Below are 8,717 nucleotides of genomic sequence, written 5' to 3' on the forward strand. Positions count from 1 at the left end.
CTACCATTGAATGAGAATCTCCCTTTTCAATAAAAAAAATCAGCACTAAGTAGCTAAAATACTGACTTACCAGCTCTTCATACCTGATCCAAAAATTAACTAAGATTGGGAAATAACACAGACCAAATTCCACTTGCCAAAGGCAAGCTAGAATCTCATATTAGACAAAAACAATGAGAAAGGCCAAGATACTAAACCCTCCTAAATGCACTAGTCCTATAGAAATGTTCTATAATGAAAATCACCTAGATGAACCCCAGGACACAGAACTTAAAAGAACAATCATAAGCATGATCAAAATGTTTAAAGAAGGCATGAGCAAATACCTCAATGAACTTAAAGAGGCTAGAAATAAACTCCTGAGTGAAGTCCATGAAAGCACAAACATGTGGCTGAAAGAAATGACAATGATGGGTCAGGCTGTGAAAACTGAATTCAGTGAAGAGATAGAAATATGGAAGGAAACTCAAGCAGAAATGAAGATGGAACTGAAAAACTCAGTGACCCAATTAGAAAACTCAGGGCAAAGCATTACCAGTGGAATAGATCATTCAGTTTTATAAAAGAAAGACCAATACTGAGTATCTATATATTCTGTTTCTTTGACCATACAAAGCAGCAGCTGATAAATACTAACCCTTCAATCATATGGAGGAAAAAAAATCAAGATTCCATGGTTGAATCTCACAATAAACTATGGCTAAAATAGTGTCATAAGGGTCTTGTCATTAGTAAACTATTATATGATAGATTTAAGACATCCAATTTCTGTTGTGTTTGTTAGAAGAGAAACATTGAGCTATTTGGTGACTTTTAAGCATTATATATGTAATCTCAATTTAACAGATTTTAAATAATATTTTTACTTTACTCTTAGACAGTTTTGTACATGTACAAAGCACATTTTTGGTATCCCCTCCCTATTCCACCCCCCAGCTCCTGCTGTCCCCTCTAACACGTGTACCTCCAAAAGTTACGTCCTCTTTTCTTTTAATTCATAACCCACCGAGTCCAATTTACTTTAGTTGATTTAACTAATTATATTTATCGATTTTTATAATCTTTCTGCAAATTTTTAAACTACTGAGAAAAAATTGGATTTTGTTAGAATTTTTAGAACACATAACTGTTATGTTGACTGGAGATACACAAGTCTTAATATTGTTTTAGATGCATTTGCTTTAGCTGTTATGCTGGGTTGATAGTCTTCAAAACACCAGGTTGAAACATGCACAAGCCCAAAGGAGACAAAATCCCAGCACGGAGTCAGGAGGTGAGCCAGAAGCCTCAGCCCTGTCTGAATATCTATTGGCAATTGTAGCTTCTGGCAGAGGGAGTCAGTTTTTCCTGGTATACCAGACTCCAAGGGACACAGCTACAACCAAGAGTATTTGAAGAACACAAATTAGACTTGATGTGCCTTTTAAAAAGGAAAACTGGTAATAGAGATAGTAAAAGCGAATATGAAGTTGGAGGAGTGGTAGCGTGGAGGTGGAGATGGGGGAGGAGGTCTTACTGTCGTCAGAATACATTGTATTAAATTCTCAAAGAATCAAGACCTATTTAATTCAGTTTGTCTGGAGACTGTGTAAATGGCCTTATCTTTGGAAACAGGGACTTTGAAAATAAGAATTTCAGGTAAATTTGACTATACACATTAAAGCAATTTCCACTCAGTTTTATTAAGTAAAAGACCACTTATAATGTATAGTTGTAAATAATTTGGAGTTACAAACATCAAGGGAATACTTCTGTAACAATGTTGATAATTAATCATGACCAAGTATGTAGCATACTATTCAAGTTCTTGACTCTGATCTTAATAAATTAATGTGATACATAGTTCTTTTTAACATAGTTGCTCTGTTTTAGCCATTTTTCTTTGCCATGGACTCTTGTGCTTAAACTTTTTACTGCAATACTTTCATACTTCAAATAATTTTATTTCTTCCAATAAATACCAAAATTAATCTTAAATTTTATCAGAGAATGTCTACCACATTAAGATCACTAGATAATTACAATTATTTCATTTGAAGTACCAGTATTGTTCATGGACTCCATGTAAAAATATTCAGCAAAATAGAAGTCTTAAAACAATAATCTAAAGGTGCTAGTGTAGATAGATAACACGATGAGTCACAAGATCTTAGGTTTGGAGGATTAAAGTTGTTGGCCCTTGACTTGTGGAAGAGGCAGATTCCAAAATCATGTTGAATTCTCACTCTGTTCTGCATACTTAGGACCTTATAACAAACTCAACACAGGATAGGTATCCAAAAGTAAGGGTTGAGTGGAGAAATGGTAGTGATGCAGTTATGATCAACTTGTGGGAAGGTAAGTCTCATGTTTTTATGGCACAGAATGGGATGCCTCAGGCCATTCTAAACCCCGCAATGAATTCTCATTTTTCCCTGAAATAGAAAAACCCTACTCATTCAGGGTTAAGTATGTTGTCATTTAGAAGCTACCAACCTATATTACTCTAAGTTTAAGTCTCTTCTCCTTGTAAAGCTGTAGTTAGTTATAAAAATATAAATCTTTCTACGTCTTTTCCTGTTTTGATTGCAAGCCATATACGCCTAATCTCTTCTAAATTACACATAATAATTGGGCCAGTGTTTATTACTTGGTATCTTGAGAGCCCAATCTCCATAGTGCCTTGTTTACTCATTCAACCAATCCCCTGAGTCCATTCTAAATAGAACAGATAAAGTTAGGGATAGCTTGAATAACAATGCTTCCTCACAGACCATACTGCTCTGTCCATTAAACTTTAAGGATGCTACGTTAGCCTTTATTTCTATTATAATTTATTTTGCTTAAAGTTATCAAGATTTTTTGAGGTACTATGGGTAGAACATTCTGGAACCTTAGATCTTTAGATGTACTTGAGTTGATGAATAGAAATGGGTTTATGTATGTCTTATTATAAAGACTATAGAGGTGTTCTTAGAATTTTACTTTGTTATCAATACTTTGGACATTTAGCTGAAAATATAAGATGACAGAGGAGAAATCAATTACAAAGTTCCTTAAAAAAACCAAAACACTTATATTTAAACAAACCAATAAGCCATTTAAAATAACGTTGACTGTACCAGTCTAATTTAGCAAAAAAGTAAGTATATTTTTTCAGGAATATGATTTTTGGTTTGGGATATATATTTGTGTTCTATATAAGCAATTTCAATGTATATCTTATACATAAATAAAATCAAGCAACACAATTTTAATGAAATATATAAATCAAAATTTTAACACTGCGATTTTGTCTGTACATTATACAAAAATATTTTTTTGTCTTTTTGAAGCAGGGTCTCCCTGTAGCCCCAGGTGTCCTGGAAATCACCATGTAGACCAGGCTGGCCTTGAACTCACAGAATTCTGCCTGCCTCTGCCTCCCAAGTGCTGGGACTACAGGCATGCACCACCATGCCCGGCATATACAAAAATATTTTATGACTGATAGAAGTAATTTTTTTCATTTTTTATCTATATATATATTAACTTGCAGTGATTTGTATTATAAAGAAATGAATTATTATTTTACAAGATTTAAAACAATTTATTTGATATGACTTAATATTGAGTAGATATACTTTGTCTTAGTGTTGCACATGAGTTTTTGTACATAGCAAAGATTTAAAACCAGAAAACAAAAAGCTGCATATCCTAGAACCACAGACAGCAGATGAGGGAAAGTGGGACTCTACCACCTCCAAGAAATCTTGGAGTTAAAACTGGGGGTAAAGTTATTCACCTATTAAATTTATTCACTAGTGCTGAGGTAATGGTGTTCTATTCCACAACACTAACACCTATAGAGTACAGAGAGTAGATGAGACATTAAAGACTAGGTCAAGTTGTCTGGAAACAGAGACCCAGTTTTGAAATAATTTTAAACAGGAAAAAACAAGTAAACACACCTCCTGTAACATCAAGAGCAATGCCAGATGCATAGTATCGGGAAAAAGAAAATCTTTCTTTCCTGAAAAATTACCTTGAATGTTGAACTGGGCATGCACAAAAAAGGGAATAGGTTATATCATCAAAGGTAATGTATTATATTGAAAGTAGGGTGTGCAAGAGCACTTGCAATTTACAAATAAAATTAAAGTCTAAAGTGATAGTACAAATGTGTAATCCCAGCCGTCATGAGGCTGAGGCAGGAGGATAATGAATTCGAGGCCACGTAGCTAGAGAGCAAGACATTGTGTCAATAACAAAATAAAATAATGTGATATTATGTAAGTTGCACTTTGTATGTCACAGAGTGGATTTATGATAGGCCAACTGGAAACTTGCTAACATGAACTTGCAGCAATGGTGATAGCCATACACAAAACCCATGCTGACTCAATCAGACAAAAACCCAGCATAGAACAAGGGAAATGGGCAGCAGGCCCCACCCGAGCCTAGGAACTCTTGGCAACTGATTACTTCTGGGTGAGGGAGAGTAGATCTTCTTTAAGTTCTCTAGATAGGCTGACTAGACTCCAGTGGATGAACTTGCACCAAAGGGCAGCTGGTACAAAAGCTTCACCAGATAAGACTTAACATACATGACAGAATGCATTTACATTCTCACAGAAGATCATTATAACAGATGGGCAGTGTCCTGCAGCATAAACACCGAAATAAGGTGAGTAGGACCTTCTGACCTATTAGACAACTCCATATGCAATTATCAGGAACACACCAGTCTAGACCACTGAGTCACCTCTGTAAAGTGTGAAATCTTCAACAGAAGAAAAGAGACAACTGCTTTAAAACAGAAAATGTTTAAATGCCTGGCATGGTGACTCATGCCTTTAATCCCAGCCCTGGAGAGGCAGAGGCAGAGGCAGGTGAATCTCTGTGAGATCAAGGCCAGCCTTGTCCACATAGTGACTTCCAGGCCCAGGCCACTAGCTGGGACTGGGGAGTCCCTGTCAAAATAAAAAGAAGTCAAAAGGGAAAGGTGTTTAAAATGAAAGCAAAATAAAAGGAAATCTCTTAAGAATAGTACACTACATTGGATATGTTTTACTTTAAAAGGTTTTAGTCTCAGAAATTTTAATATCTTTTCTTATTTTGGGGGAATATTGAAAAGACAGAGATTTATACCAAAATACGTGAAAATACCAAGAATAAAATAAAGGAATGATGAACAAGTAAGGTAAGGGAAAAGTTTCTAAAGTATTTACTTTGATTCACTACAAATTCTTTTTTTCCCTTAAGCAATGATTTAGCAGTTATTTTTAAAGTGTCTGTGTTTAAGTGAATTTTTATTCATCTGTGTATATAATGTATACAATAATGTTTTGTTACATATATGCACTGAAATGATTACTACAATCAAGCTAATTATCCTATCCATCATCTACTTTATTGCTTTATCTTTTCTGCAGGCATACCTAAACTCTGCCAAAGCAAAATTTTAGCAAACAATCCAAGAGTATTAACCACACCAATCATGCTAGACACTACTACATGTCTTGACTTCTTTATCCTACATGACTGCAAGATATGGGGATTATATGTACTATACCATAAATATAACATAATACACAATGCTAGTTATGTGTGTGCACACATAATATAATAATGTCCAGCTTTACAAAGAAGGAGACACAGACAGACATCTGTGCCATCATCGATGAATCTGGAGGACACTGTGCTAAGTAGCATAAGCAGACGCAGGGGCCAGATACATGGCTTTATTAATAAAGTGGGTTTCTTGTTTCTTCATCTCTTTAGAAAAGGCCTTCAGGAGCAGTGAACATTATGAGAAATTCCACAGCAGTGTCACATTTTATTCTTCTTGGACTGACAGATGACCCACAGTGGCAGGTTGTCCTTTTCATATTTCTTCTTGTCACCTACATGCTAAGCATGACTGCGAACATGATCATTATCATCCTCACCCTTTTGGATGCCCATCTGCAGACACCCATGTATTTCTTCCTTCGGAACTCCTCACTCCTAGAAATATCATTCACATCTGTCTGTATCCCCAGGTTCCTTGTCACCATTGTGACAGGAGACAGAACTATTTCCTATAATGGTTGTGTGGCTCAGCTATTCTTTTTCATGTTCCTGGGCGTGACAGAATTTTACCTTTTGGCTTCCATGTCCTATGATCGCTATGTGGCCATCTGCAAACCTCTGCATTACACAGTCATTATGAGCAGCTGGGTCTGCTTTCTCCTAGTCTTTAGCGCATGGCTTGCGGGATTCTTGATCATCTTCCCACCAATTCTTCTTCTGCTACAGCTAGACTTCTGTGCCTCCAATATAATTGATCATTTTATCTGCGACTCTTCTCCAGTTTTGAAGCTTTCTTGCTCAAAGACTCACTTCCTAGAACTCATGGCATTTTTGTAGCTATGGTGACACTCATGGTCACCTTGACGTTAGTTATTCTCTCCTACACGAATATCATTGGGGCTATTTTGAGAATTCCTTCCACAAATCAAAGGAAAAAAGCATTTGCCACTTGTTCCTCTCATATGATAGTGGTCTCCCTCTCTTATGGTAGCTGCATCTTCATGTACATCAAGCCTTCTGCCAGGGAGAGGATGACTTTAAGCAAAGGAGTAACTGTGCTCAACACTTCCGTGGCTCCTCTCCTGAACCCCTTCATATATCCCCTGAGGAATCAGCAAGTAAAGCAAGCTTTCCAAACTATGGTCCAAGGGTTCTCTTTTCCTCGAAGACATGAATGTGATGATGTGGAAAACAGATCTCTGAAGACAAAACAAATGAAAACCCTCTTCTTTCTTTGCAGAAATTCATTCCAAATGCCTCATTCCACACCTGCAACTAGACAGATTTGTATGTAATCAACTCCAATTTTTCCTAATTAACCTAAAACTTAGATCCTATTTTAGTTATATAAGTTGCATTTGATCTCACCTCTCTATAATTAAATTTTAGGTAATCAATAATTTCTTTTTCTCATATGAATGCAATGTAGATTGTGAATTCATTCATAAAACTGAGGTTGCTATAAAACAATTAGCTTACTAAAAGCTGCGTTGAAAAATAAGTTTATTTTATCGGAAGTACATAAAATATGTACCAAAATATCTCTAAAATTTCTCCTTCAAATCTGACAAAAATAACACATTAAAATTTTCAATCCTAATTAGCATTAGTAACCTGAATTTACTTGTAGCATGGAGCAAAAATACAGGTAGAGATGAAATAGAAACTGAATAGGAAATATGATGGTTTTTTTTGTATTAGTTTTCCTAAAGGAAAATGTAAATAAGATTATATAGAAAACATAAAATTTAATTTATTCTCTGGTATTATTTCCTGAATAATAGATTATTTAACTGAAATTTTCACTACTTCTACCAATCATATTCTAAAAGCAAAATCACGACTCTAAGGAGAACCTGTTATCCTGAATTTAGGTTCTGATTCTGGTATAATTATTGTTCCTACTGATGTGAGAGGCTGCCTTTCTGTTGAAGACCTTAGCAATCACGGCATCTGATGTCTAACGTTCACTAACTTTCTACATCATTCAATTTACAGTGCTGTCTTTCCTATTCCACTGTCTTTTTCACAGAGGTTTCCTTCCCCTCACTCATAGTTAAGACTCGTGGAATGTTTCACCAGTTTTTTTCCTGTTTCCTCCCTTCTTGGGAGACTCGCACCCACGCCCCCTGAGGCCCCAGGGCTGACAAACTGACATAAGATGTCCTATTTGAATTTTGCATAGCTTATATGACATTTGGGAGGGGTAACTTACAGAAACATGGATTCTTACAGGCTTTTCCTTTTCCATATTTGAAACGCACAAGCCATCTGTCTTCCACTCCCAAGTCTGTCCCTTGGTGTTCCCCTATGCTTCTATATGGCGGCAGCTCCAGCCCTTAATGGACTTGACCCCCTCCACAGAGCATGGGAAGGAGGTAGTTCCCCTGGAAGAGGATCTTCCGGGTCACACTGAAGCAGCCAAGAACTGTGAAAATGCGTTCTAGCTCAGTCCTGTAGTTAATGTATCCCTCAACTCCACGGTTTCATTAAGAAAACTGATTGACTTGGGACAGTGGCTATGAGTTTGACTAGACACAAGGCAAGTGATGAATAGTTTCTTGATGTTCAGCTTGATCTGACATACAGGTTAACGTGATGCACTTTATGCATTTCCTAAGCCCAAAGGGAAGTACTTACTGTCCTAAGCAAGAGCAGTATTAAACTGCGCCTCCCCATCGCATTCCTGTGAAATGTCTTAAATTTCCTTTTAAACATGTTCTAATCTAATGTTATCACAGAAAAAAAACTAAGTGAAATTAAGGATGCCTTTGATGGGTATGCTGGGTAATTGCACATGGCAAGAAACAGGCTATTAATTTCAAAATAAAGTTCAATGGAAATGAATCAAACAGAATTTTATAGAAAAAAATAAAAATAACAGAGCAGAACATCCAAAAATTAAAAGCAATTTCAAAAGTAGAAATACCAGAAAGAGAAAAGAGAAGGAAAAGAAAAACATTTGTAGAATTAATGGCTGTCAAAATATTTAAATTAATGATGGAAACTGAACTGTGGATTCAGGAAAATTAGCACAACCATTCTGGGTAGATACTTTTACTCACAGCTGTGGGTGTCATATCCAAAATCAGAAAAGCAAAGCCAATGACAGAATCCTGAAAAAAAAATCAAGGTGAGAAATGGCAGCTAGAGAGAAACAAAGATAAAATTGCAACATAATTTTA

At 36.0% G+C, this 8,717-nt stretch overlaps 1 protein-coding gene across 1 annotated transcript; it reads left to right on the top strand.

Moving 5' to 3' along the window:
* The first annotated feature begins 5,769 nt into the window (after positions 1-5,769).
* LOC103748302 (olfactory receptor 6C75-like) lies at positions 5,770-6,827 on the top strand. Its single transcript, XM_008850900.2, is given in 2 exon segments — positions 5,770-6,363; positions 6,366-6,827. Coding segments are annotated over 2 exon segments (1,056 nt in total).
* The last annotated feature ends 1,890 nt before the right edge of the window (positions 6,828-8,717 follow it).

The sequence above is a fragment of the Nannospalax galili genome, unplaced genomic scaffold (genome assembly GCF_000622305.1).
Source record: "Nannospalax galili isolate Female #2095 unplaced genomic scaffold, S.galili_v1.0 scaffold1052, whole genome shotgun sequence".
NCBI classification, from domain to species: Eukaryota; Metazoa; Chordata; class Mammalia; order Rodentia; family Spalacidae; genus Nannospalax; species Nannospalax galili.